Source organism: Pan troglodytes, chromosome 9 (assembly GCF_028858775.2).
Source record: "Pan troglodytes isolate AG18354 chromosome 9, NHGRI_mPanTro3-v2.0_pri, whole genome shotgun sequence".
Taxonomy (NCBI): Eukaryota; Metazoa; Chordata; class Mammalia; order Primates; family Hominidae; genus Pan; species Pan troglodytes.
The window spans coordinates 117699101-117726731 of NC_072407.2; the positions used below are offsets into that span (position 1 = coordinate 117699101).

Sequence of the window (27631 nt, forward strand, 5' to 3'; positions counted from 1 at the left end):
AAGATGGAGGGGAAAAAGGAGGACCCAGGTTCCCCGGGGCAGCAGTCCTGCCTTCGGCCTCATGGACAGATTTTCATCGCCATCGAGACGCAGGGCAGATTGCTCGGCTAATGAGCACATGTCACTGCGCTGCTGCTGCTGCTGACTTGAGTAGTGAGTGATGTCATGCTGGCTGCCCAGCCCTGCTATAATGCAACTGTCAGGGCCCCGTGGGGAAAACTTGGGGAGAAATACGAGAAGTCTAAAAAGCAGCAAAAGGCCCAGTCAAGTGAAGGGAAATGTAATTACAGTAATGCTGAAAGCAGGCACACTGGAGAATTAAAACACTTTGTTTTGGAACCAGAGTGTACTCAACCCGGGTTATTAAATTATTTATTGTTTGCATCACCAGTAATGGGTGAGAGTAATAGGGGGAGCAATCAGCCAGGGCAGAGATGATTTTAATTATCTGGTACATTTGGGGCCGCCCCTGCGTAGAGCCTGGTGCCCCTCGAGCACGGAGCCAAGTGACGTGGAAATGGGATGTTCAGGGCTTAATCAGATTCATCAGATCCATTCACTGAACTAACCCTGAAACGGGCTGTGTGATGATCCTTCAGACTTAACATGGGGAATGTCAGCCTGTTTCCCAAGGACACCCCATGACCCAAAATGGTTCTGCTTTTATGACATTGCATGTCGATGGGTAGCCATCCCACGTGCCCCCAGTGACACACATCCTGCCAGCACCACCGGGTGTGAAGTGAGGATGGCGAAGGGCCTAAGAGGAAGTGAGATGGGGTCTAGGAAATCGAAGCAGCCCCTGGGTAATCCATCCGGGCTCCTATTTCGCTTTTGGCAGTCTGGGAGTTTGGAAAGGCAGGATAGTGATGTCAATGCGGCACTATTTCTTTTTCTTTTTCTTTTTTTAAAAAATTTTTTTTCTTTTTTTCTTTTTTCTTTTTGAGATGGAATCTCGCTCTGTTGCCGAGGCTGGAGTGCAGTGGCATGATCTTGGCTCACTGCAATCTCCGCCTCCCAGGTTCAAGGGATTCTTCTGCCTTAGCCTCCTAAGTAGCTGGGACTACAGATGCGCACCACGATGCCCAGCTAATTTTTGTATTTTTAATAGAGACGGGGTTTTGCCATGTTGGCCAAGCTGGTCTCGAACTCCTGACCTCAGGTGATCCACCCATCTTGGCCTCCCAAAGTGTTGGGTTTACAGGCATGAGCCACTGCATCCATTCGATGCAGCATGATTTCTATGTGCCATGTACCAGGCATTGTGATAAGCATTTTACATATATTCTTTTATTTGATCTTCATAGGACCCTCCTCAAGAGAGTAACTATGCATCATGGTTTGTTCCTTCTGATTTGTGCCTGTTGCTTCAGAGTAATTATTGAGGGCACCTCCCTCTCACTCTCAGAGTCCCTGTTTAGACCATAAATTGTTATGCCCATTTTGTGGGTGAGAAACTGAGGCTTGGAGATTTGCCTAAGCCCTCTAGCGGTAAGTGACAGGCTTTACACTGGCTCTGTCTGGCTCCGGAGCCTGAATTCTTACATGTTTTACTACTATGGCTGTGCTGCTTTAGAGATGGAGAACAGAGGAGGCAGGGACATGAAATTGCTGTGGTTTTTGTCTTTCCTCTGATAGGCAGCAAAATCTAATCTCTCTTTGAGGACTGTGGGATTCCTAGTTCAAAAGTCAGGGGCAGCCAGTTTGAGGAAGCAGAAGGTGCCTGTTGACTGACAGGTTAACAAGATGGTGTAAGAAGAACAGCTACCCTCCTAATCCAAACCCCCGGGGTAGGCTTGTTCTCGTTCCAGGGGGCCTGGAGAGCCAAGGCTAGGACTAAAGGCAGCTCTTTGCCATGAGGTGACCTAAATCTTCACCTCCCTCTTCTTCTTCTTTTTTTTTTTTTTTAATTTCAATAGGGTTTTGGGAAACAGGTGGTGTTTGGTTACATGGATAAGTTCTTTAGTGGGGATTTCTGTGATGCTTCCATCACCCAGGAAGTGCACACTGTACCCAGTGTGTAGTCTTTTATCCTTCACCTTCCTCGCTCTTTTTTTTTTTTTTTTTTTTTTGAGACGGAGTCTCACTCAGTCGCCCAGCCTGGAGTGCAGTGGCACAATCTCGGCTCACTGCAAGCTCCACCTCCCGGGTTCACGCCATTCTCCTGCCTCAGCCTCCCGAGTAGCTGGGACTACAGGCGCCCGCCACCATGCCCGGCTAATTTTTTGTATTTTTAGTAGAGATGGGGTTTCACTGTGTTAGCCAGGATGGTCTTGATCTCCTGACCTCGTGATCCGCCTGCCTCGGCCTCCCAAGTGCTGGGATTACGGGTGTGAGCCATCATGCCCGGCCCTTCCTTGCTCTTCTTAAGGTCCAGTTATCTGGGCAAAGGGCCAGGAATCTGAGCCTCTGCTCCAGTCCTTCGCCTCTGGCCTGAAGCCATGAGAAATGACAATAAGAAAACCACCCTCAAGTTGGCTTGATTCCCTGCCCATGACATACAAAGGCCCATCCAGTTTGCAGAGAAAAGGCTGGGTTAACCAGGCTGCTGTTGGTCAAGTGGCTGTAAGTGGTGCCTGAGGAATCCATATTGCTGTTATTAACTTGCAAACTGTTGATGTAAAGGGTTGGGGTGGAATACTTTGCTTCTGTAATTAGAACTGGTTTCCTTTTCCTGCAAATTTGGGGACTCTCCTGTTATTAATGACCTTTTTGGATCCATGCCCAGGATTTAGAGATTTTGTCTTTGGATCTAGGTAATGAGGTCGCTACTGATCCTGAACAAATGGGAGAAGTTATTTAATAATTACTCTGCACTGTCTGTCGGTGACCTTTCATTTGTCGAGATGAGAGGCATCTGTTTATCATCACCCCCATGTGGAAGATTTTGATTTTCCAGGATTAGTTCTCCTGGATTGAATCCATTTTGCTTTCTGCCTTTTTAGAAAAGTTTGCCATTTAAAGGTACCACATGCTGTAGCATATGAGGGAGCTGCACCTGAAGTGATATGAGTGGAAACCATCTTAGACAGGCTGGAAACACAAGTTCTTCTTAATCTGGGGTGCACAATCAACTTCTAGAGCTGACAGACTTGTGTGCTGCTGAGGCAAGTCAGTGGCTTCTCAGTGGTTTCTGGCGGCAAGACTCGAGATTTGAAGTTTGAGAGGAAATAAGCCTCAAACTTTGAGAGGAGGTAGGAAGAGATTAGGCGTTTTCTCTTTTCTGTACTTAACAGTGAGATGGATAGATGGCCCGGTGTGCTCAGTGGCTCTCAGCTGGGGAGAACGCGGATGCCATAATTGGGCAGACACTGTGGTGGACAAAACAGAGCCAGAGCTCAGAGAGGCTCTCTGAGCGCCCCCAAAGAGACGTTCCTCCCATACCAGGTCTTGAAGGGCTTCTGGAGGGCTTGGTAGAGACAACCTGGGAAAGACGATGACAGCGACTGAAGGCTTAGGATGAAAACCAGATTAATTTGACTTGCACAGAGAATCATGTGCTGCCAAGTGTGAGTGGTGTCTTACAGAGCCTGAGCCTATTACTTTACCTAACTTTGTCTTCCTTTTAAAAATATCCCTGCTAAATGGCTGTTGAGCCACTGCTTGCATTTCTCCTGTGGAGAACTCACCACTTCTCAATCCCCTGTGGTCTCCACTCCATTTCCAGCAATTCTCATAAAATTCCTTTTTCTAAAATATTGAGATTTTAAAAATCTGTTATTTTGACTTTAGCCCATTGACCTTTGCTCTTATGTTGGGGCATTAATTGGCATTTGTCTTCTTCCTTAGGACAGTCCTTCAGGCTTTGGAGCAGGGTTGTCATGCCACCCTATGTCTTCTGGTGAAACATTCCAGTTCTCTATGTTTTCCATGAGCCATGCTTCCAAGTTCTTTCACCCCCCTGGCCACCCTCCTTAAAATCAGTCGTGTTTTGTGGTTGTCTGAATATGAGAATTGCAAACAATACTCAAGTCTGGTTTGTCCCTCACATACTAGAACAGGTTCATCTTCTCCTTTCATCCAGACAATATGGTTTTATTAATGCAATCTAAGTAAGGGAATTTTTTGAAAAGGGAAGGGGGGAAGCACGGTTGGTAGAAGACCTTCAAATCCCTTCTGAAGAATTAGGTGGAAGAAGCCCTACGGAAAGACAACATTCCACAAGGCTGGCGAGACTTTCACAGGGAGGGAGCGGGCTGCAGGTAGTCCTGCCCTCTCCCCATTCCCACAGCCCTTTGGAGCCCTTTCTTCTTCTTAGATAAACAGGGAAACCAGAGCTGGGATTGGGCAGGAGGAGAAAAGCAGAGAGCAGCTTGGAGTTAGAAGACACAGGGCAACAATGATTTGAGAGTCCCTGCATTTCTCACACTGACCCCAGAACCAGGCAATTTCTCAGGGGAGAAGGCCCTGTGCTCCTAGAATGACTGAGTGCCCTGTGTTACACCCCCGAATGGTCTGCACCTCCACTTTGATAACATGCATCACATGTGTAACAAATGTTCAGCTTTGAACTTTCTCACTAGGTTGTGAGGGCACAGTCCCTACTTATCTGTTTAATGATCCTTAATCCACAGTGTCAAATACAATGTAGGCCCTCAACAAAAATGTGCTGGATAAATGAACAAAGAACAAATCAACGAATCTCCAGGAGTGCTTGCTCCAAGGTTTCTGTTGATGGGTTCTATCCATCAGTCCGTTTGGAAGCTCCTGTTAACTTGCCTAGTTCCAATTGGCTCTCTCCTCCTGCAGCGAATTCTCCACTGTCCAGCCATGTTAAGAGATAGAATAGAATCATGAAAACATAAAGGGGTTAGGGCTAAAGAGAACTTTAGAAGTTATGCACAGTTTATTGATAAAAAGACTTTTTCCCCTCATCCACACTCCACTAAATTCTCTCACTTTCTTTCTTTCTTTTCACATCCCAGCTCTACAAAGCAATTCCCTTGCAGATACCCTCAACTCCTTTTTTCCTTATTCTCTCCACTGAACTTACCTGGGAAAAAGCCCCGACTATCTGCTTACTTTGTTCCTGGCCTGAAGCAGCTTAGCATTACTGGAGAAAATCATCTTCCTGAAATTGATAAACTGGGCTCCAAGGAGACACTCTCGACCCCTCCACCGCATTGGTCTCCAGCAATGCAACCTTTGCAACCTGTCAGGTGCTACTCTTATTTCTGTTGCCCATTTCGGAGGACTGTTTCCTTGAGGAGGCCCATTTAGGTGTCTTTTCTACCTATCTACCCTTCTAGACTTGATCTGGAAAGGATCTTAGGGATCAGCTGATCTCCTACCTTTCAGTGTTTGTATCTTTAACTGGGAAACTTCCCTGTATAAAAAAATCTTATGTGGAACTCTTCATTATAAAACAGTGGAGTTGCTCTTGTTGAAAAATGCTGAGGGCCAAGGGCCAGGGTCTCTCCATGTGAGTCCCCTACTGTATCTGCCATAGCACCTGAGGGTGTGTTTGTGCCTTAGGGCCTCAGCAGAGCCCATTGGAAATCACTGATTTAGCCTGCGAACCTTATTATCTGGATGAGGGAACTGCTGTCCTGAGAGGTGACATCACATGATAGATCCTGGACCCAGCATGTTTAATCTGGGGGCTCCTCCCAGCAGAGCATGGCACCCCTTGCTCTGACCATCATGCTTTTTGGCTTCCCTCACCTGACTCTGATTCCCACTGAGCTGTGTGGTGGCCACCACTGCCTCCTATTTGGATGCAGAAGGTCAGTTTCTCTGCAGACAGACCAGCCCTTTCAGGGCCACTCTCCCATGCACTCGGGCCCTGTAGCACCTCCCACCCCATCCTTCCTAGGGACTGAAGCCAAAACCTCTTACAAAACTGTCTTCTGAGGGCCCCTTGGCTGTCCTGTTTGTAAAACCATTCACAGTCAGCCATGCCTTTCATTTCCTTAATCTTAAATTGCATCAAAAAGGGAGAGATTAGAGGTAAAACCTCAATAAAGGACTGAACAAAAGCCTGCCCCCACTTCGGATTCTCACACCTAGCTTTGCCTTTTTCCCCTCCCTCTTGTCTGACAGACTGAGTGTATGAACCTTTTTTTTTTAACTTAGATTAAAACGCTATTTAGAAAAGGCCCGCAAGTTTGAAGTCACCTCTGGTTCATACATTAAACATCAAATGTACATTAACTGTGAATTATGGTCATGAAAAGTAAATCCTTTAATGCCGTTTTCTGTGTTCCACTGCTGAAGCTTAGCATTAATGGCCTCTTTGCAACTCTGTGAATGGATGGACTTCTTATTTTCTAGCTTCACCACCACACAGGCTTCCCTCTGTGCACCTGTAAACACACAGCCATGGGAAAAAGATTGAAGGGAAGTTTAAGCTCAGAAGCAGATCCACCTGGGTGGCAGGGGCCATTTATCCCCAATGGGCAGGTGGCCACACCTAGTGTAGGACCACACTATTTGTTCTTTCATAGACCCGGCTAGGATCAGCTTAATTGTTTGCTACATTAAGTTCTGAGGAATTGCAGTTATATAGGTGTCTAACTGGTAACTAGATCAAGCTATTGATCAGCAACCCTGACAATGGAGAAACAGGTTTTCACATGAAGAGTTTCTCTAAAAGGCAGGTTCGGAAGCCAGCTCCTGGGAAATGGTAATGAATGACCATCACTGGGTTGTGGCATGGAAGCCATGCTCTTGCGTTACTGAATGATCTGACTTCTTTCTGCCGTACCAGGATAAGAGGCAAAGAGAAAGAGTGATAGATATCCAAAATGTTTGCTCTCATGAGAAGGACCTTTCTCCATTAAAACTGTGGGAGCTCTCCCACAGTGGAGTAAGATGCAAACTACCTGCAGAGGCTTTTGCTACAATCTGATCTAAAGCCCGGGAGGCCAGAAACATGCTGGAGTTGTGGACAAGCCTTAGCAGGTTTTGAGACAAAATGAGGAGAGTCAGAATGAATTACTTCTCCTCCAAGCTGGGTTAAGAGACAAGATTAGATAAAGTAGAGATAATGATAGAAAACGATTTAAAAAGGCATTGAATTGCCTTTCAGTGTTTATGCACCTTTAAAGCTTGCACTAAATTACACAAGTTATTTAAATACATTCTTTAATATTTATGCTTTGTTGTTTTAATAAAGACTTCTATTTTTAAATAAAAATGCATAATTAAGTGGAACAGAATATTTTCCTCTTTGACGTGCTTAATCATGCCTCTGGGAAGCTTAAGTTGTTCTGATTATAAAGTCCAGACACTACCATCTACTAAAGAGCAGCCTGCACTCAGTAGGTGCTTAATGAATATTTAATGATCAACTATTATGTGCCTGACCCTGTGTTAAGTTCTGGGACTACAGTGGAGAGAGATAAAAAGGATATGGTCTCTGCACTAATGGAGCTTGTAATACAATGAGGGTGTCAGACATTAGTTCTACAAATGAGTGTAGGCTTCCAAAATGGATCAGTATTAGGAGAAATGGAAGCCCTGTCTGATGAGAGGGTATCACAAAGGAACTTAAACTGGTTGGAAAGAAGGAGAGATCGGGAAGGCTTTCCTGAGGATGTAAGGGTTGGGTGGGATCTGAGGGTTAAGTAGGGGATTGCTGGATAGAAAGAGAGAGGAAGAGTATCCCAGGTTGAGCAAATAGTAAGAGCAAAAGCCAGTGGGAGGAGGGAACATGGTGTATTTTGGGGTACCCAAAAGAAGGCAGGCGACTGGTTTGGCCAGCACAGGCTGTGCTGTGGACCAGGGGGGCACAGCTGGGCTGAGGAAGCAGAGTAGGAGCTGAAATCCAGCCCTGCTTTTCTTGCCAAGTGAGATCGCCCATGAGACACTGCATCAGCTTAGAGGAAAGGGCATCATTTTTCCAACTGGGCTGTCCAGAAGGGGCACCTTTATCTAATTCTCTGCAGTGACCCACGTGCTAACATGACCCTGGTGGCTGCAGTATATCAGGGGAGAGGGAGAGTGAGGCCAGGGAAGGCTGGAAAAGCATCCAGGGCCAAACACGCAGGACAGGGAGCCTGTGTTAAGGATATGAGCCTTTCTCCTGAGGACGAAGAGGAGCCAATGAAGGGTTTTAAGTGTGTATGTGTGTGATGAACAGATTTGCATTTTGAAAAGATCACTTGGGTTGCAGTGTGGAAAACTGATTAGAGGAGTATCAGAATGGAAGGGGGGTATGGTTTTGGGCAAAAGATCATGAGTTTGATCTTGGACTATGGAGTTTGATGCATCTTGCAAGCATCCTAGTAGAAACGTCAAGTGGGCAGTGAACACAGACAAATTGGATGTATAGTACTTAGTTTCTTAGTTTTCAGTTGTCATACCCCTAGGTGTTGCCCCAGGGCATGCAGCAACTTAATCTGTGGGTCAATAGGGAAAGAGGAGGAAGCTAACTACAGGCAGGTTGGGTACTGGTGGTGTTCACCCTGGTGCTAACGCTGTTTCTCAAGTGATGGTGTCCGGTCCAAATCAGTGTCCCAGTGAACTCAGGAAAGCTGATAGATTCAGTTCGGTGAATGGATAACTCCAGCAAAGCTGATGGTTGCTATTAGGTTGGTGGTGACACATTGCTTCTCCTGGTGCAGGTAGTGGCAGAGCTTTAGACATTTCAGAGATGATTCTAGCCAGGGACCAGGGGTGGGTTGAACATTAAATATTCATCAAGATAAAGTTCAATTTATTCGGAAGAAAGACTGACATTGGACACATAAGCTGGAAAGTTCTAAAAGAGATAGATATGTAGGTCAGGGCAACAGCCCTAGAAGAGAATTAGAGTGCAATTCTAGAACTAGACAGAAGGCAGCCATGGTCACTAGGAAGACAAGGTGAGCACTGGTGAGAAAGGTTAATCTCAGTGGGCCTCTAAAAGCTTCATGAGGCTTAGTCCTGGGCCCACTGGGTACCCAGCTTAAGGAAGCAAGGCCAATTTTAGACCTTCCACTGCAGATGGGGCTGGGCCCCAAATAAGTTACTAGGATTGGTCAAGACAGGAACAGGAACTGGGCAAATCTGAACCTGTAATTTGGTCTGCAGTACCTATAGGTGGGCAGGACTAGAGATGGCAGGGGTTCACAGCAATAAGATTAGCAACTTTTTGAACGTAAACCTATAAATTGTAATAAGCAGTGTTTCGGCCGGGCGTGGTGACTCATGCCTGTAATCCCAGCACTTTGAGAGGCTGAGGCAGGCAGATCACGAGGTCAAGAGATCAAGACCATCCTAGCCAACATGGTGAAACCCCATCTCTACTAAAAATACAAAAGTTAGCTGGGTGTGGTGATGCACGCCTGTAGTCCCAGCTACTCGGGAGGCTGAGGCAGGAGAATCATTTGAACCAGGGAAGTGGAGGTTGCAATGAGCCACAATTGCGCCACTGCACTCCAGCCTGGTGACAGAGTGAGACTCCGTCTCAAAAAACAAACAAACAAAAAAGCAGTGTTTCCTTTCTCTTTCAGATTGGTTCCTAGACACTCTAGTAGCTCTATTAATTCTGTATGGAAGAGCAAAACTGTATGTAAATGTTTGTGTAGGTGCATGTGTGTACGTGCACACATGGGCTTTCTCTTCCTTAGCAGACTGGGATAAATTTTTCAGGAGTAAGGAGAAAGTTGGGGTCACCTAGTCCAGAGAAGAGAAGGCCAAGAAATAGAATCAAAGTAGTCATTCAATCCAGCTCCTTATTGGCAGGCAAGACTTATGCTAAACTTATTACTATTAATAATAATGCCAGGCACTCTTTTAAACATTTTATATGAATCAACTAATTTAATCATCACAGTAACCTCGCAATACCTCTGAGAGGTCAGTTATTATTAACCACACTTTTTAGATAAGGAAACTGACACACAGCTGAGAGGTTAAGTAACTTGCCCAAGGAACCAAGAGTCAAATCCAAACAGTCTACTCCAGACTCTCATGCTGCAAATGATGAGAAAATCTACAAGTTCTCAAGGGCTGACTTACAGAAATGGTTTAGAAATCCTCCAAATTCTAGATTCTAGAATTGTGTGGGTTCAACCCTGTCTTCCCTTCCTCCTAGGAAAACTTGCAGGCCTTGTGAGGAGTAACTCAAGATGGAGGATGTGGATTACTCTGATGTCTGAGAATTGAGCCTTGGAGGGGCTGAGGGACTCGCCATGCAGGAAGAGGGTGTCTGGGTAGTGAGTGAGCCTGGCCAGGAAATCTCAGGGCTCCCCAGGCCACATCTCACAATAGGTATTGGGTACACACTACTTCCACCCTGAATCCTCACTGGCAGCCTCCCTGGTCCCCAACAAACAGATGTAGTCATGGCATCTGCATTCATTGTTCAAGAGGTAAAAGATAGTTTGCGTTGCATTATTATTATTATTAATATTATTATTATTGAGTCAGGTCTCGCTCTGTCACCCACGGAGGAGTTCAGTGGCATGATCATGGCTCACTGCAACCTCAAACTTCTGGGCTCAAGCAATCCTTCCGCCTCAACTCCTGAGTAGCTGGGACTGCAGGAGCTGTAGTCCCATGGTGGCAGGGACTATAGCACCTGCCACCATGCCTGGCTAAGTTTTTCTATCTTTTGTAGAGATGGGGGGGGGGTCTCACTATATTGGCCAGTTTGGTCTTGAACTCTGGCCTTAAGCAATCCTCCTGCCTCTGCCTCCCAAAATGCTGGGATTACAGGTGTGAGCCACGGCACCTGACCCACATTCATCTCCTTAAATAACAACCTTGGACCCTCTACCACTGCCTCTATTCTTTCCAGAAATCTCTCTCCATAGTGGATCACAGACTAACACTTATTATGACCTGTTTAGAGAGAATGAAAAAACTACCAGGCAAGTTACAGGTACATAGCTTAGTTATAACATATGACTTCATCTGGCTTAACACCCATGTCTGCCTTCTCAGTTTCAACCTGGTTCACTCCAGGCAAATAAGGTGATCATTTTGCCCACTTTGATTCTAGAGAGAAACAAAATTCCTTCCGGGGAGGTTTACTCCCTGAGCCAGCCCACTGGCAGAAGGGATCCTGCCATTGTTCAGCTGATACCCCATCCCGGCACTTCCCGAATGCTTATCCTTTCTCTGGCAAGTTAACTCTAGGCAGCAGCATCTCCAAGTCCCACCTTCATCTGAAGAGATCAGATCACTTTTCTTCGATTGAAATAGGCATGCAATTCTGACAAACATAAGACTTGGGAGAGGGGTTAGTTTCTACAAAGCCATGTTGAGTGTCTATATTAGTTGTATTGGGAGAGCTTTTGCCCATGAGGTATTTCTTTTTGTTTTGAGTTTTCATCCTGTTTATTTTAGGAAAATAAAGATTGACTAGCCAGGTGCACCTCTCATCCTAAAGAAACACATTTGTCCATTATGTTTCAAAAGAGAGGTGAAATCTTCCTAGTTACTTGGAAGTCCTCTATTGGAGCCAAGGGCAACAGGTCCAAAGTGGGAAACTAGACCTAGGGCCATCTACTGAAAATCTCAATCAGGTAGGAAATCTCAGGCTGTGATGGGAATGTGGATGGTCATTCTTCCAAAGTCCCATTTCCATTTTTCCCCTGTGTCTCTCTTTTAGATGAACAGACTTAATCAAAGATTGAGGGAGATGTGCTGGGATTAGATGCAGTTCGAGATGCAGCTGAAGAGTCTCATGCTTCATCTTTTCACTCCCAATATAAAAATCAAGGGAAATCCCATGGAGTGGGAAGAGATTCATTTGTCCCTTAAATAAACAAAACACAAAGCACTCAGGAATGTGAAGAAAAGAGCTCTGAGGAGATACAGTCATGAGGGGCTGCACGTGTAGCACCCGAAACATTCCTCTGGCTGGGTGCGGTGGCTCATGCCTGTAATCCCAGCACTTTGAGAGGCCAAGGTGGGTGGATCACAAGGTCAGGAGTTCAAGACCGGACTGACCAATATGGTGAAACCCCATCTCTACTAAAAATACAAAATTAGCCGGGCGTGATGGCGCTTGCCTGTAAGCCCATCTACTTGGGAGGCTGAGGAGGAGAATCGCTTGAACCCAGGAGGTGGAGTTTGCAGTGAGCCAAGATCATGCCATTGCACTCCAGCCTGGGCGACAAGAGCGAGACTCCATCTCAAAACAAAACAAAACAAAACAAAGCATTATTTCTGAGTTTCTCCCTTTATCCCTGTCATACCTGACACTCAATTGTCCCTTTGGGCTCAAGACAGAAACAAAGGAAATTCTGTCTCCCACTTCCTCGAGTTATCTAGAGAAAGGCTATTCTAAAATTGAAAAAAAGCTAAATGGAAATGAAGAAAATACAAAAATTCACAATAATCTGCCGCTTAAAATACAGGTATTTGTGCAATAAATGATCCTAGTGATTGGGCAGGGAAGCCCAGCTTCACTCCACATGCTGTCTTTTGGGGTCTGCCAGAGGCTCTCTCTTTTAGTTCTGGAGCTGTTCCCCTTCTGAGCTCTGAGGTGAAGGTCTAGTCAGGTAAATGTCTGACAGTCCCTTATAGCTATTAGTAAAAAGGCGAGCTGCTGTCCCATCCCCAGGGAACGGAGCACCCCTTAACTTCCTCCAGGATCCCACCTATGAGGAGCGAATGCGAACAGTCCAAACACACCATCTGTTCATTGAGGGGAGGGGTGAAAGAGCCTTTTCTTCCTAGGACCTTTGACAAATTCTGGCAGTGTCCACGGCACTGTAAAACAAAACAAGAGAAAATTCAAGCTCATGCTGCCAGTTCGGTTTATTTCGGTTTCTCCTTTTCTGCAGGCATCAGGTACATTATAGACAGGAAAATTGCATTTCAGAAACAGCACCTGTCGGAGCTCGGCAGGCAACACCCCCAGCCCCCGTCAGCACCAAATGGTTTTAATTAACTTTGGACACTTCCGTGCCTCGCACTTTATTTCTGAATGTTATTGAAAGTTGTCAGAACTTGTCTCACTTTTTTTCTTTTATTATTAATGTGTAAATACAATGCCTCAGGAGTGTTACTAAAACACAGAATCTAATCCCAGGAGATTAATTTATGAACGCAGCATAGGGTGAAGTTGCATCCTGGAGACTGCAAATTGATGTTGGTAAGAGCCACAAGCATCGGCCTCTCCAAACCCACGGGGATCCAGAAGGCCGAGGGGAGTGGAGGCAAGGAGGGATGGTGGGGGAGAATGACTCTGCCGATTTTTGAGACACCCCCAGGAAATAGGACCTTAGGTTCCTCTTGGTGGGGCAGATGAGAGTAAGGCTACCTTTCTCTCCTGATGGGGCAGTGTCCCCTGCAAGTCCATCCATTAGCCAAGTCCATGGGCATTTATTGAGCACTTATGCCACATCAATCTATGCTCGGCTCTGTGGGAATCAAAACAAGCAAAGCAGTAGTTACTGCTTGTGATGACCTTATCTCTGTGGGGGTGGCGGGGGGAGTCAAACAGGCATTTGAAACTATTGGAGAACAAAGCCAGACTCAAGCAAGTATGGGATTGTGTGCAGCAGATTTTAAGTGCACAGTTCTGGTGGATAGGAGAGTCGGTGTGGACTGCAGTGGTCAAGTTAAGTCTGGAGCAGAGGAGTTGCTGGGTGGATATGCTAATCTCAAGCATAAGGCAGGGGAGTTAAGGATGGGGCGCCCAGGGTCCTTTGTGCAGAGCAGGGCAGCTTGGCTACGGTCATCTTTATTTCCTCGAAGGCCAGACAATCTGCGGGGAACGTGGGGAGGGCTCATCTGTTTAGAAGCTGTGCTTTAGGCAAGCTTGAGAAAACATCTGTCCATCCTTGTCCAAAGTGGGTAGCTAAGGACCCCTGGCAGAGAATCACCCATCTTGGGAGCTCTGAGCACCAAGGAGGAAAGCCCTCCGAATTTGAGCGGTGGTTCTCAATGGGAAAGAGAAAAGGAGTTTGCCCATAGCCAAGGGGAGAAGCTGGAGCAGGGTTAACCTGCGGCTTGGGGTTCAGTTGAGCAGGCTGGGTGCCCGGCATGGGAGGTAGAGGTAGGGAAGCTGGGCCTTCCCTTCATCTTTTCTGCGACCAGGGACGGGTGGCACCTCGTGGTCCGCAGGAATACCTGTGTGGCGGGCTGGCGTTTGGCTCCTGCCGGCTCCTGGAGTATGCTGGGGGTCCACCCCCCGCCTCCCTGCGTCCCCTTCTCCAGCCTCGCCTCCCCCCTGCGCTTCCCGCCTCTGCATCGCCGCCGGCCCCTTCACGCCTCTACCCTGGGCGGGTTTGGGGTAAGGGCCGCGCAGACCCTGAGGGAAGGCCCGAGGTCGCCGGAGCTCCTCCTCTCGCGGCTGAGTGAGGGTCTGGGAGGCCAGATGAAGGGAGCTGCTCGGCTGAGCTGCGGACCAGCGCGAGAGCAGCGGGCAGTGGCGGACCAGCGCCAGGGCAGGGCAGGGGTGGACAGAGGGCTCTCCCCACCCTTCCCTCCTCCAGTGAAAGTACCAGAAGAGATGGCGGCCGCTCCGCCGAGTGTCATTACCGCGGAAGCAGCGGAAGCCGGCGGCAGGAGTGGGCCCGAGAGCCCGCGGCCAGTGGCCTGCGCACCCCGCGCCCAGCGCCCCCACCGCGGGTCATCAGTGTCAGCGTTGACGGGTCCCGGGGAGCGGTTGCAGGGCGGCGGCGGCGGCCGGGTCATCAGAAGCACAGTGGAGCCGCCCCCTGCTTTGGGAGGAGCAAGAGAGCCTCTCGCTTGCCTCCCGCTCGAGCTCCTTCTCCTCTTCCTTTTCCTAGCGCTTCTCTCCCTCCCTCGGCGGGGTCCGCAGAGACAGCTGGGCAGGCGGAGGCTGCGCGCCTCTCGCACCTCCACGCCCACACTCCCGCCGCCTCCCCCTCGGCCTGAAAGATCTGCGTCCACACCACCCTGCACCCAGGGCCTGTCAGGTTTTGCAGAAGTTTGCTGAGGGTCCTCACAGGGGGTCTCCCAGGGGAAGGGGTGGAGGGCTGGAGGGGCGGCGGTGGGAAGAGGTGGCAGACGCCGCCTGGCAACGGAGACCCTACCCTTTCTAGAAATTCAGAACGCAGAGAAACCAGTGCCCAGCCCTGCTCTTCAGCAAATGGTGTATTTCAGCCCGAGTTTCCTTCCGGGGGGTTGGCTGTGAGTGTGTGTGACCTCCCAGATGGCGGCACGGTTCAGATCCCATGCTCCCTCTGTTTCACAGCTGCCAGAGACAGACTCAGGGATTCCGGGCTTTGGAGGAAGGTCAGACCATGGCCTCCTATCTCCTGTTGTCTTCTCCCCTCACTCATCACCCGCTGGCCACCCCACTCTCTGCACCCCACCATGCATACATACTGTAGACCTAATCACTAATTAGCCCAAGGGTTGACTGAGCGTGCTGGTGAGAGTAACAGGCAGGTGGATGGGGAGGTGTGATGCTGCGCGCATAGTAGGTGCTGAAAACATGCAAGGGCACGATGCACATAAGCTAGACAGAGCCCTTGGTCCTGCTGGGTGCTGGGGGAGTGAGATTCAGAGCAGCAGACCATCAGCCGGGTAGACAGAGGTCATGGCCCCAGCAGCTCAGCCCCATTAGCTAGGCTGGTGGGAGGCAGCCAGTGCTTTTGAGGGCTCAGACAATCCCTGCGATTCAAGGGCTGCTCTTTGGAGCTGCTGCCAAACTAATCTCAGGCCTGCAGTCTTGGGCCTTTCCTTTAGTCTCAGCCCACTTGCTGACTCTGCCCTTCAGAGGAGGCCCACTGCCTCCTCCTGGGGCTGAGGATTAACCCCTAAAAACTGAGTTTTGTTTGCAGAGCTATCTCCAAAGCTGAGGGAGCCTCTGGAGTCTCCTGTTCTTGCTGCTTGTTGACTAGGGGGATCCTTGAGGTCAGATGGTGCTGGCAGCAGCTCAGCCCCTAGCCCCAGACACATATTCAGTCTGCAAATACAGCAGGAAATCTTTCTCACCTGGCCCAGCCATCAGTCCTGGCTTGCCCAGCCCTGCAGGGCACTGCCTAGTAGGCCTTTTCCTACAAGCTCAGCCCCACCCAGCTATGGAGCCTGCCCTAATTGGGCTAGGAGGGCACTAGCACCTCCCTTTTACTGGCAGGGGAAGTGCTGTACTCAGATGTCTGCCCACAGATTCAGGATCCAGTATGTTTGTGGCAAACACCCTTCCCTTGATCACCACTAAAGTGGTTCCATTCCTAGTGCTGGGACTCTGCCTTAGTTTCCTAATTAGCACTACAGCCCCCTGAGCTCCAGTCCCATCTGACTGAGATACTGGCCTCCTCTTGGGCCCTTTCCCACCCACATCCCAGGGAGTGGAGCCTCTTCTTCTTGGCTTCAGGACACTACTGAGATCATGGTTTGCCAGGCTGCTCATTCACAGCCACAGCTGTGTTGCTTTTCTGCCTTTGAGGGTCTTTGCTGCCAGCCCCCCACTAATTGTTGGCCTCCCCTTTCCCCATGGGTACCAACTGCATGCTGAGTCAAGCTGAAGATCCCCTGCTCTACTAACTCAGTCTGCCCCCTATAGCCTGTCAGGCTCCCTGTACTGTCTCTGCATCTTCTCTGGCTTGATGGAGAGCAAGGAACAACAGTGAGCTTTACAGTTCCTTCTCTATTTATGTATTCTGCATTATAGCCCTCTAGATTTCGAACCCCTCACCTGGGCTGAGTACCTTACCTTTCAGTAGCCCTGATAGATGAGGCTCTTCTTTGAGAATCTGAGGGGCGATTATGAGTGAGAATCACTCGTAGTGGTTATACCACTTAATTGGGTGCTTTCTTGGAGACAGCTACTGTTCTAGGCACAAGGTAACAGTGGTGAGAAACCAGCAAAACAACCCAAGGTACAACATGAGAGAAGCTATAACAGAGGCAGATGCTAGCAAGAGAGAGGGTGAGTCGGGGAACCTCTGACCTTAGACTTCATCGAATCCGTTAGTCCCTCCCAGTCTAACCCCAAGTAGATAAAGTGGTCAGGGGAAGGAAAGGGAAGAACAAGAACAGAGCTGAACTGGATACAGGGAGCCAGTGTGGGTCGGGAAGCACCCAGATTTCCCACTGTGTGCTTTGTGCTGTGTGGGTTGAGGAGAAAAATAACCCTGTATTTGACTACCCAGAGCTTAATTGCGATGGAGGTAACAGAGTCTTAAAGTAAGTAACTCTAATAGAAGGCAGATGATAAAAGTGCTATAATGGGTGTAATCAATATATTACTAATATATGGGGAAGTGGGCACTTTGCTGAAAAGTTTTGAGGGCGACTTCGTGGAGATTTCCTTGATGATATATCGTTATTAAACATTACTCTGAAATAACCTGTATCTCACACATGGAGTAGGATGGTAAATTATTATTTGCAGTGGATATTTCTATGTTTGGGCACCCTGATATCCTCCCTGGCCACTTTTTTGGTAGTGATAGTATACCTTTTTTTTTTTTTTTTTTTTGAGATATATTTTCCACGCAACTCTCAGCACCTTGAGTTTGATAGGGCTCCCTCCGTCATTCTTCCCCTTCAGGTGGAATTTGAGACTCAGGGGTAAACCCAGTCATCACACTCCAAGGCCTAAGGTTTGGCGATTGGCTCAGGGATGAGTCCATAACCCAACTTGCCCAGTGAGTGTCTGGCTTAGGACTTAGGTGAATTGTTGGGGGATGAGGTAGAGGAAGAGCAGCCTTTTCTCTGTTGGACTTGGGACTAATACAGCTGCTGTCATCTTGCTGCCACCAAGCCTTGAATGACCTGGAGCCAGGACATAGGAAGCCCAGTCAAGGGATGGCCAAAGAGAAACTTGACCCTGGAGAGAGTTTCATGAGCCACCAGCTAGATTCCCAAAGCCAGGCCTAGCCCTGGATTTCTTAATTATACAATCCAATAAATTCCCTCTATTTAGGCACTTTGGTTGGATTTTCTATGACTTGTAACTTATAACCAAAAATGATGTAAGTGATATATGTTTATTGAGCCCCTCCCATGTGCAAAGCCCTGTGCTCAGTGCTTCTAACTATAGCCTTTCATTTGATAGGTAGCTATTACTCTCTCTGTGTTCAGACAAAGAATCAGAGGCTCGGAGAGGTTGAGACTTTGGGAGATAGGAAGATTACCCTGGGACAGAGATTTCAGAAGCTCATCAGGGCCTTAAATGGTCCCAGCCTTCAGGGAAAAATGTCAAGAAAGGAGATTTCAGTAAAATAACAAGTTCTTTTTCCAGATTCTCAGCCCTCTTCTTTCCACTGTTCCTGGCATGACTCTTGGCCCTCTCAAGGCATGAGAAGAGGCAAGACTCATATTGTTGGTAGATATACAGATTCTGTGGGCTGGTAAATTTGTGGTTCTGTTTTCAAGGCTAAGGTTATTGCTGTAAGATATCGATATCAAGGGACACCAGGTCACCTGATCGGGGGGGGAATTGTATGAGGATAGCAAGAAGCTTCAAATGATTATGCCAGCCTGCTGAACCTCATGCAGTCTCTGATTGGCACAGGAAAGATTTCTAATTCAACTCTCCACCTGCCCTGCTCATGCCAGGGGATCCTCCGGGAAGGGTAGAGTTAATGACCAACCTCCTTCAGGAAAGAAAAAGGCTTCAACAACAAAACCCAACAGCACGGAGGGAAGAGACGCAAGTTACCAGCCACAGAAGCTTAAAAAGGAACCCACCCACAGCTCTCGCTACAAATGCTTTTAGCCACACGTTAAATCTTCCCTCTAATGGCACCCCCTGTTAAACGAGATATGTCACCTGACCTGAGGAGGCTGACTTGAAAGGCAAATAGTTGGAAGTGATTCCACACGTTATTAGTGAGAGCTGTTCTCACATTTCCGGCAAAAATAATGGAGCTGAGGTCTGAAGAGATGACTAATACCTCCCCATTACTGACCCAAGGCCGGGCATCACATTGTAATCCTGGCCACTCGGCTGGCCCTTCAAGCATATTTTTCAGTGCTTGTCCTCTGGGTGCTTTCTGCTGGAGGACTCTGTTAATGTTAACCTGGGCTGCCCAGCCATTGAAATGAGGAGGCTTTTCCTTCACAGGACAGCTTTCGTCTCCATGGGGGCAGGGGAGGAAGGGCTAGGGCCACCCAGCGCAGAAATGACCCACCCTGATGACTGGGGTGGTCCCCTGCCTCAAGGAAGAGCTGCATTAGTCCTGTCTCAGACGCCACACAGGAATCTGTCCTGAGCCTAAGTTTATCCAGAGTCCTGTCATATTCTTTAATAGCCTTTACAGGCATTTTACAGCCCTTCCTGTCTGGAAGTTCTCTGGGTTTAATCTCAAGCTCTCCTGTTAAGATGTTAACCTGTGTCTCCTTCTTTTCCTCCTTCAATAGAATAGGAGAATATTAGATGTATACATGTTAAAGAGTGAATTTAACAAAAGCTGACATTTACTGAGAGCTGACTACGTGCCAGTTGCTGCACAGGGTGCCTCGTGTGCATTGGCTCCTTTAATATGTGCACAGACACAGCTATGGCTTGGGTTCCCAGTGACCTTGGGTTGATGTCTCTATCTAATGGACATTTTTTACTCCTCATTTCCCTTGACCTTGCAGTGATAGTCCACCTTCCTGACTACTCTCTTTCATTGAAATGCCCTCCTCCCTGTTCACTGGGAGACGATGCTCCTTTCTCCCAGAGCATAGTCCTATGCTCCTGGATTCCTTCCTTCTGTCTGGGGGGCTTTTCCCCAGTCTCTGTTGCAGGCTTGTCCTCTTCTGCTATCTGACATCTGCACAGTGGGGCTCTTCAAGTTTTGGCCCTCACTTCCTCTTACCCTATATTCTCCCCCAGAGGTGATCTTTCCCATGGAATTGGCTTTAATCATCATCCATATGCCAAAGACTCCCTCATTTGCCTCCAAATCAGACCTCTCCTCTACACTTTAGAGCTGTATTTCCAACAGCAAACCTGAAATCTCCACTTAACCATCTTGAAGCTGCCTCCAACTCAATATTTTTGAAACTGAATTCACTGCCTTCATTCTCAGTCTTGGCTCTCTTCCATTATTCCTTTCCTCCATGTATAGAAATGCTGTGTTTTCATTTGCACAAACTAGGAACCTTGGGTCCCCCCTCTCTCTGCCCTCTTATCCAGTTGACCACAAGGTCTCTGCTGATTTTACTTCCGAATGATTACTTGGCTCTCTTCCTTAGCCTTCATTCTCTGCCACCACCACAGGCTAAAGTGTTACAGTCTTCTGCTGGTTCCAGCTTCCTCACTCACCCCACACGTGCCGACCCCTCTAGTTATTCTTCACACCGCAGAGGGCTCTTTTCAACTCAAATCCTGAACTCTGCAATGGTTTCCCATTGCTCCTAGGGTGTAGACCAAAATCTTTAGCAAGGCCCCACGTGACCTGTCCCTGCTATTTCCTTGGCCTCCTCTTATGTTCTTCTCTCCTCACTTTCTGAGCTCCATTGCATGGCCTTCCCTTGGTTCCTTAATCTACACTCCTGCATGCCTCAGGATTTTTGTGCGTGCTTCTACTCCTGATGCATTATTCTTTCTTTCCCCTTTGCCAATTTAATCTTTGACTCACTCTTCAGCTCGTAACTTGCATAGCTTCTTGCATCAGCTTTCCGTGATCTTTCAGATCAGATGAGGTTTCTATGACATGCAATCGGCTTCCTGCCAGTGCTTAGAACAGGCTGCTCCCTAAATGCCACTGTACAACTGTTTGTCCAATGAACTCCTCCTTTGTTATATACCCAATCACCAACCTCGAGGGTCAGACCTCAGAACCTGCTGCAATGCCCCTATTTTCCTGGGTAGAGGAAAGGAAGAGGATCCCCTCTCAGCTGTGAAAGCTCCAGGGGAATCCAGCATTTCTATCTGCTATTTTGCCCCAAGGGTCATGGATCCCTCTAGGATGTTCTCTGATGCTTGGGTCCCTTCTTCAGTCTTGTGGTCTGTCCACACCTGGTCCCTGCAAGTGCTTCTGACACCCTTAATGCAGATTTCCAGGACCATCTTATTGGTGAAGGAGGAAAGCTCAGGAGGCTGGTCCAGCCTAGAAAAGGAAGGGGCAGATCTGACATCTGCTGCTGGGGCATCATTTTTTCATTACCTTTATGCCCAGAGTAGGCATAAAGAGTCCCAGATGCAGGGGATACCTCTGTTTCTCTTACTCTTGCACCACTAGCCCATCAGCCTCCCCATCAGGCAAATGTGAAGCTCAGAAGCCACAGAATAGGCCACACATACTCCTGGCGTTCCTCTGTAACCCCACCCTCCATCTGCTGACTCAGGGGGTCCTCAGAGGACTATGCTGGCTTCCTAGTTCTCTCTTTGGACAAATTCCCTACTCCTTTTGTAAGATTTAACCTGATTTATTTTTTCTCTTTAGAGCAATTACCTTCTCGTATATAAATATTGGGCAGTGGGATTCGAGTTTGCATTACATGCATAGGAGTAGTGACAGCCACGGCAGTAGGTTTATTTTTAAATAAAAATTGGAAAGTTACGAGGCTCCTGAGGTTTTCTGCATTTTTATTTTTCATTCAAAAGAGAAAAAAGGGAACAAAGAAAAGAAGGATAGGGGAAAATACAGCCTGTGTTTCTGCTTCCATTTTTCAGTGTTCCTTGTCTTCATCTCCCTTCCTGCTTCCCTTCTCTGGCATTTGGCATCTCTGTAAAGAAAGGAAAGGAGTGATTACTTCTAAGAAGGGAGTAGGGGAACTGTTCAAGGCAAGCATTAGGCATGCCGCCCCTGAGCAAGTCGCATGCATGGTAAAATATTACCTTAATAACATACTCACGGAGAGCTATGTGTAAATGGTAAGAGCTGCTTTTGTGATGACCGTGTTATAAATGATTGCAGCCCTGATCATTAATAATGCATTTGAACAATAACAACTTGATTCGAAGGAAGAACTACAGCCTTTCATTTTTTTCCTGGCTCGCAAATTCACTCTTGCTGTTGTGCGAAGTGACTGGGCCCTAAGATTGAAGGCCCACACTGGGCCTTCAGAAATGGGGAGCATTTCAGCTCAAGCTGGTCCCCAGCCAGGCAAAACAGGGATTCTGGGGCCCACCTCAGTGCTTTTCCTACACCCACAGCATTGACCTTTCAGTTAGCATGCCCTCTCTAAGCCTCTTCACCTCCCCTGGGACCCATAGCATCAGAAACCTGCCACTCTGCTGATCGTTGAAGGGTGGACTCCCAGGAGACATCAGGATCCTAGAAATTTCCCAGCAGTCGGTGTTGACTACTGCAAGAGCTATTTTTCTTTAAAGTGTCTGAAATTATTGTTCTGCTTAAAATACAAAGTTCAAACTCTTTAGGGTGACATATTAGGGACCCTCACAGTCTAGCCCCAAATATTTGGCCACATCTCTTGCTGCTCCCATTCCACACTCCATTCTAATCACCCCAAACTTATTAGGGTTCCAAAAACATACCCTGCTATTTAAGACCATTGTACTTTTGGATATTCTCTTCTCTATTCTGTCTGCAGAACTCCTATTCGTCCTTCAAGATCCTGGTCAAATATGCCCCCTTTCTTCACCTCCCCAGGGCAGAGTTAATTGTTCCATCCTCTGTGATCCCACCTATACTGTAGCACTTTGCACATGCCTTGACTATCGCATTACTCATACCACACACAGTCATGCTTGATTTACATATTGATTTTCTCCATGGGCTTTGAGCTTATTAAGGGCAAGAAGTATGTGTTGCGCTTATTAAGGGCAAGAAGTTTGTGTTAGTATCCTTCATATTTCTGATCCCTAGCGCGGTGCTCAGTAGTCATTAAATATTCAATAAGTGTGGAATGAATAAATAAACAACCACCCAATAAACATCTTTCTATTTTCTATGTGTGATGATATTTTGGGCCCCTGGATCCTAAGCTGGCATCAGGGACTGTTCTAAAGGCTAGCTCCTGCCCACTTGAAACATTGTGCTCTTGGGCTGTGTCAGCCCAAAGGTGTTCAGCATTTACTAATGTGAAGAGGAAGGTAGCCCCTTAGCCTAGCCATTTACGATGCTACTTAGATGATAGCCTGTCACTGCCTGCTCCCTGAAGTCAAGGGTTTATTCTAAAAGTGTTTTGCCCCCTGTATCTCCATCTCTTCTATAGTACTTGAATTTCCCATAATGTATTACTACACTGGGAAACGTCTTGATGTACCAAAGACATGCACTTCAGGTAAGTTACCAATATGAGGACACATATTATTTGATTCATTTTAGCATGACATCCTATATAGGGCAAACTTCTGTTGTTTCTAGTTTCTACTCCTCTCTTCATCTACTATTTTTTATATTTGTTTGTTTTTGTTTAAATTTTTTATTTCAATGGCTTTAGGGGTACAAGTTGTTTTTGGTTACAGGATGAATTTTGTACTGGTGAGGTCTAGAATTTTAGTGCACCTGTCACCCGAGTAGTATACATTTACCCAATAGGTAGTTTTTCATCCCTCACTCTCTTCCCATCCTCCCCGTTCTGAGTCTCTAATGTCCATTATGTCACTCTTTATGCCTTTGCATACCCATAGCTTAGCTCTCGGTTATAAATGAGAACATGTGGCCTTTGGTTTTTGATTCCTAAGTTACTTCATTTAGAATAATGGCCTCCAGTTCTACAAAAGTTGCTACAAAAGACATTATTTATTCATTTTTATGGCTGAGTAGTATTCCATGGTATATTATATACCACCTTTCTTTATCCACTCATCAGTTGATAGACACTTAGGTTGAATCTTTGCAGTGATCAATTGTGCTGTCGTAAACGTGTGTGAAGGTATATCTCTTTGATATAGTGACTTCTTTTCCTCTGCGTAGATACCCAGGAGTGGAATTGCTGGATCAAATGGTAGATCTACCTTTAGTTCTTTAAGAAATCTCCATACTGTTTTCCATAAAGGTTGTACTAACTTACATTCCCACTAGCAGTGTATAAATGATCCATTTTCACAGCATCCATGCCAACATCTGTAGTTTCTGATTTTTTAATAATGGGTTAAGGTGGTATCTCATTGTGGTTTTAATTTGCATTTCTCTGATGATAGTGATGTTGAGCATTTTTTCATATGTTTGTTGGCCATTTGTATATCTTCTTTTGAGAAATGTCTATTCATGTCCTTTTTTCACTTTTTTTTTTTTTTTTTACTGAGATTGTTTTTTCTTCCTGATTTGTTTGAGTTTCTTGTAGATTCTAGATATTAGTCCTTTGTCAGATGTGTCTCTTCTCATTGACTCTTGCTTTCAACTTCCAATTCTGGACCAGAGTTTTTTCTTGAGGTTCCTTGACCATTGGGAAGGTAAGATTCTTCCTCCCTAGGCCCTAAATTCATTCCCCCACACAGCCATCTAAACCCAAGTGGGATCCCTCTGCATGGAGGCCTTGGAACTGCAGTTAGACCCTACCTTGTCTGGGCATAAAAACTCCAAGGTTAGTTCCCTGAAACCAGCCCTGTTTTAACTACTTCTTCCTGCTCTAAAAGCTTTTTCTTGCTTTCTGCCTCTTATGATCACACTCTAAAACCACTCTCGTCTCTTCCTGTTCTAAAACTCCATCATCCTTTCCGAATACATGTTTTCTCTACAAGTCCTAATTTTTTTACAACTCTGACCTCGGAGCACCACTTACTCCATCTGTTCTTTCTGGCCCAGCTTTCCCTCAGAATTGCTGATCTGAAGACTCATTTTCCACATTAATTTCTCTCTTCAGAGTAAAAAAAAAATCAGAAAACATTTGCACACCCACAGGTTCATGAATTTATTTTATTTACTTATAAATGGCCTTCTTTCAGAAGACCTTCTGTGAAGATGCAAACAATATGGCAAGAGAAAATAAACTAAAAATAAGTTTAAAAACAAAAAACAGGCAAATGGAAAGCAAGGCTAGGAGGAGGCAGTGGAGTCACGGGTGAGGTTAGAATGCTCTGTGGACGTCATGGAGTCCTAGTTACCTGCTGGTGGTGGCCATGGAGTTTATTATAGGCAGTCCCGTGGTCAACACAAGAGAGAAATGAGATCATTTACAAAATTCAGTATCCAGGAGACAAAAATGAATCTAAATTGCTTATAAAAACTGCAACTGTTTATGGTACCAAGACTAGAGAAAAATTTCTACTCTGAGTCTTGGGCTAGGTTCTCATGTTATAATAAGTTCTTACAGCATTCTCAGTCCAAACCTCATGAATGTTTTCTGTACACACATCCTTCTAATCTGTAAAGTTTAGCAAGTTTTAACGTAGTGGTGATGTTGAAAGGATATTCAAGTTTGAACTCAGTGATCTTGGGACTTCCTTTCAACCTGAGTGTCTAAGTGTATCGATGTTTATGAAGCCATGTAAGATGTGGTTCCTGCCCTCAGGGAATTTACACTCTCATAAGATAGCTAGCTGCTCTCAGGTCTGAGTACACAAGAGAATCACCGAGGTTACAGGCTGGAAGTGTAGATTCCTTGTGCAGAGCCTGATAACCTGCATTTTAAACAAACACTTTCATGATTCTGATGCAGATGTTTCAGGTAAGAAATCTCATGATGGGAATCCTGGCATGGGTCATCGATCCACAGTGCAAGGTATCACATGCTAGATATCACACAAATGTTAAAAGCGAAGGATGGCAGGAGTCTAAAGTGATAGCAATCACTTCTAGCTGGCATGCTAAGAGAAGAAGATGGTGGTCATGTTTGAGCTGAGCTCTGAGACATGAGTAAGAGCAGACACAGAATAAGCTGGGAACACTTTCATGCAGAGGAAACAGACTAGGCAAAAAGGTGTAAAAGTGCAGTGCTTGTTCAAGGGAAAGTAAATAGGTCAGGTTGTCTGGAGTAAAAAGTCTGTATAGAGGCAATAGTAGGAGATCAGGCCAGACAGGTAGGTTGGGGACAAATTATGGAGGGCTTTGAATACTAGACTGATGAGTGTGAGCTTTACCCAGTAGGCAGTGAGGAATCATTGAAGACTTTAGAGACCCAGAATGATGTGATCAAGGTAGCACTTGAGAAAGATTACCTTGGTGTTGTGTACAGAATGGATTCGAGAGTAGGAAGACTGTATAGGGATTGATACCTAAAAGCCACCTTATACATGTTTGTTGAATAAAATGTTTGAAAAGAGCAAAGAAGAGGCTGTTGCTGAAATCTAGGTACAAGGTGATAAAGGCCTTAAGGAAATAAGAATTAAAAATAAAGAACAAGGGAAGAATCCTAGTGACACTAATAAAGAAGAAATTACAGACCACGATAACCTGCTGTGCAGGATGAAGGAAAGAAAAGAGTCATTGTTTGCTCTGAAATTTGGAGCCTGAGCTAGCAGGGGAGTTGTGGGTCCACGCCCGTAACAAGAAGATCAGAGGAGGCCCTGGATGTGGTGAAAGCTGATGAGTCTTTAAATTAGGAATGTGCATTGGAGTTCACAAGAGGCACTTGGGCTCACAATTCTAGTCTGGGAAGAGGGGGCTTCTGTAAAACTTCAGGCTAGAAGGTGTTGTGGCATACCTGGCACATGACCTCAAGCAGTGCCCACACTTCAGTGTTGGGAGAATAAACAGGAGCCATCTGAGGAGACACAAGAATGGTCACAGCAGTATGGGGACTCATTTAGGATAGGGTCTGCCATTCAAAGAAGTGGAGCTTTGAACGAAGGAAGGCTGTGGGATCAGGGCTGCGGGCTGCAGACAGGTGGGAGCTGAGAGAGCACTGTGGGATTCAGTGTTTACGTCCTCACTGCTGACCTTGGTGACAGTAGGTAAAATGAGCAATAGGGATGTTGTTTCATTTCCATTTATCGGGTCCCCAATTAGACCTGGAGCCCTCAATCCATAGGCATATTTTTGGAATTTTTTTTTGGCCCCAATTCCACTGGTTCCTTCTATTGCTGGCTCCTGGCTAGACCTACCTGCTCCCTTGTCTTGTTCCATTTGTCAAGAAAAGACCTTTAATGCCCATTTAAAAAGCTTGTTATGGCCGGGTGCAGTGGCTCACACCTGTAATTCCAGCACTTTGGGAAGCCGAGGCAGGTGGATTGCTTGAGGCCAGGAGTTTGAAACCAGCCTGGCCAACAGGGTTTAGTAGAAACCCTGTTTCTACTAAAAATACAGAAATTAGGCCAGGTGCAGTGGCTCACGCCTGTAATCCTAATACTTTGGGAGGCCAAGACAGGCGAATCACAAGGTCAGGAGTTCAAGACCAGCCTGGCTAACATAGTGAAACCCTGCCTCTACTAAAAATACAAAAAATTAGCTGGGCGTAGTGGCAGGCACCTGTAATCCCAGCTACTCAGGAGGCTGAGGCAGGAGAATCGCTTGAACCCGGGAGGTGGAGGTTGCAGTGAGCCAAGATCACACCACTGTACTCCAGCCCAGGTGACATAGTGAGACTCCGTCTCAAAAACAAAAACAAAAACAAAACAGAAATTAGCCAGGTGTGTTGGCACACTGGCACACACCTGTAATCCCAGCTACTTGGGTGGCTGAGGCACGAAAATCACTTGAACCCGGAAGACAGAGGTTATAGTGAGCCGAGATAGCACCACGCACTCCAGCCTGGGTGACAGAGCGAGATTCCATCTCAAGAAAACAAAAACAAAAACTTGTTCTGTGTCTGAGAGTAGTGAGAGTAGGCTCTATGGCTATCCCATTATATTTATCAAGACTCTTGGGTTGCAAGTAACAGGAATGCAATTTAAATTATCTTTTTTTTGAAGAGGATTTACTATCTAGCACATGTAACTGAGAATTTACCAACACATGTAATTGAGTAGTAGCTTAATTCAGCTACTACT

At 46.5% G+C, this 27631-nt stretch overlaps 1 protein-coding gene and 1 long non-coding RNA gene across 6 annotated transcripts in view; one reads left to right on the forward strand and one right to left on the reverse strand.

Annotated features, from left to right (window-relative positions):
• Positions 1 to 27631, forward strand: part of LOC104001332 (uncharacterized) — a 334670-nt gene that overhangs the window by 86348 nt on the left and 220691 nt on the right. The window lies entirely within an intron of this gene.
• LOC740871 (uncharacterized) lies at positions 9263 to 14728 on the reverse strand. The gene is made up of 2 exons (XM_009424222.5): positions 14425 to 14728; positions 9263 to 12648 (listed from the first exon to the last, which is right to left on the reverse strand). The coding sequence occupies exons 1-2, from the start codon at positions 14578 to 14580 to the stop codon at positions 12466 to 12468; spliced, it is 339 nt and encodes a 112-aa protein (XP_009422497.3). The 5' UTR covers positions 14581 to 14728; the 3' UTR covers positions 9263 to 12465.

Excerpts from the sequence above, each read along its gene's own strand:
- LOC740871 (XM_009424222.5), bottom strand. The coding sequence starts at position 14,580 with ATGACCCGGCCGCCGCCGCCGCCCTGCAACCGCTCCCCGGGACCCGTC. Across the intron at positions 12,649-14,424 it reads CGGCTTCCGCTGCTTCCGCG|TGCCGTGGACACTGCCAGAA; the intron begins GTAATGACACTC and ends TTTGTTTTACAG.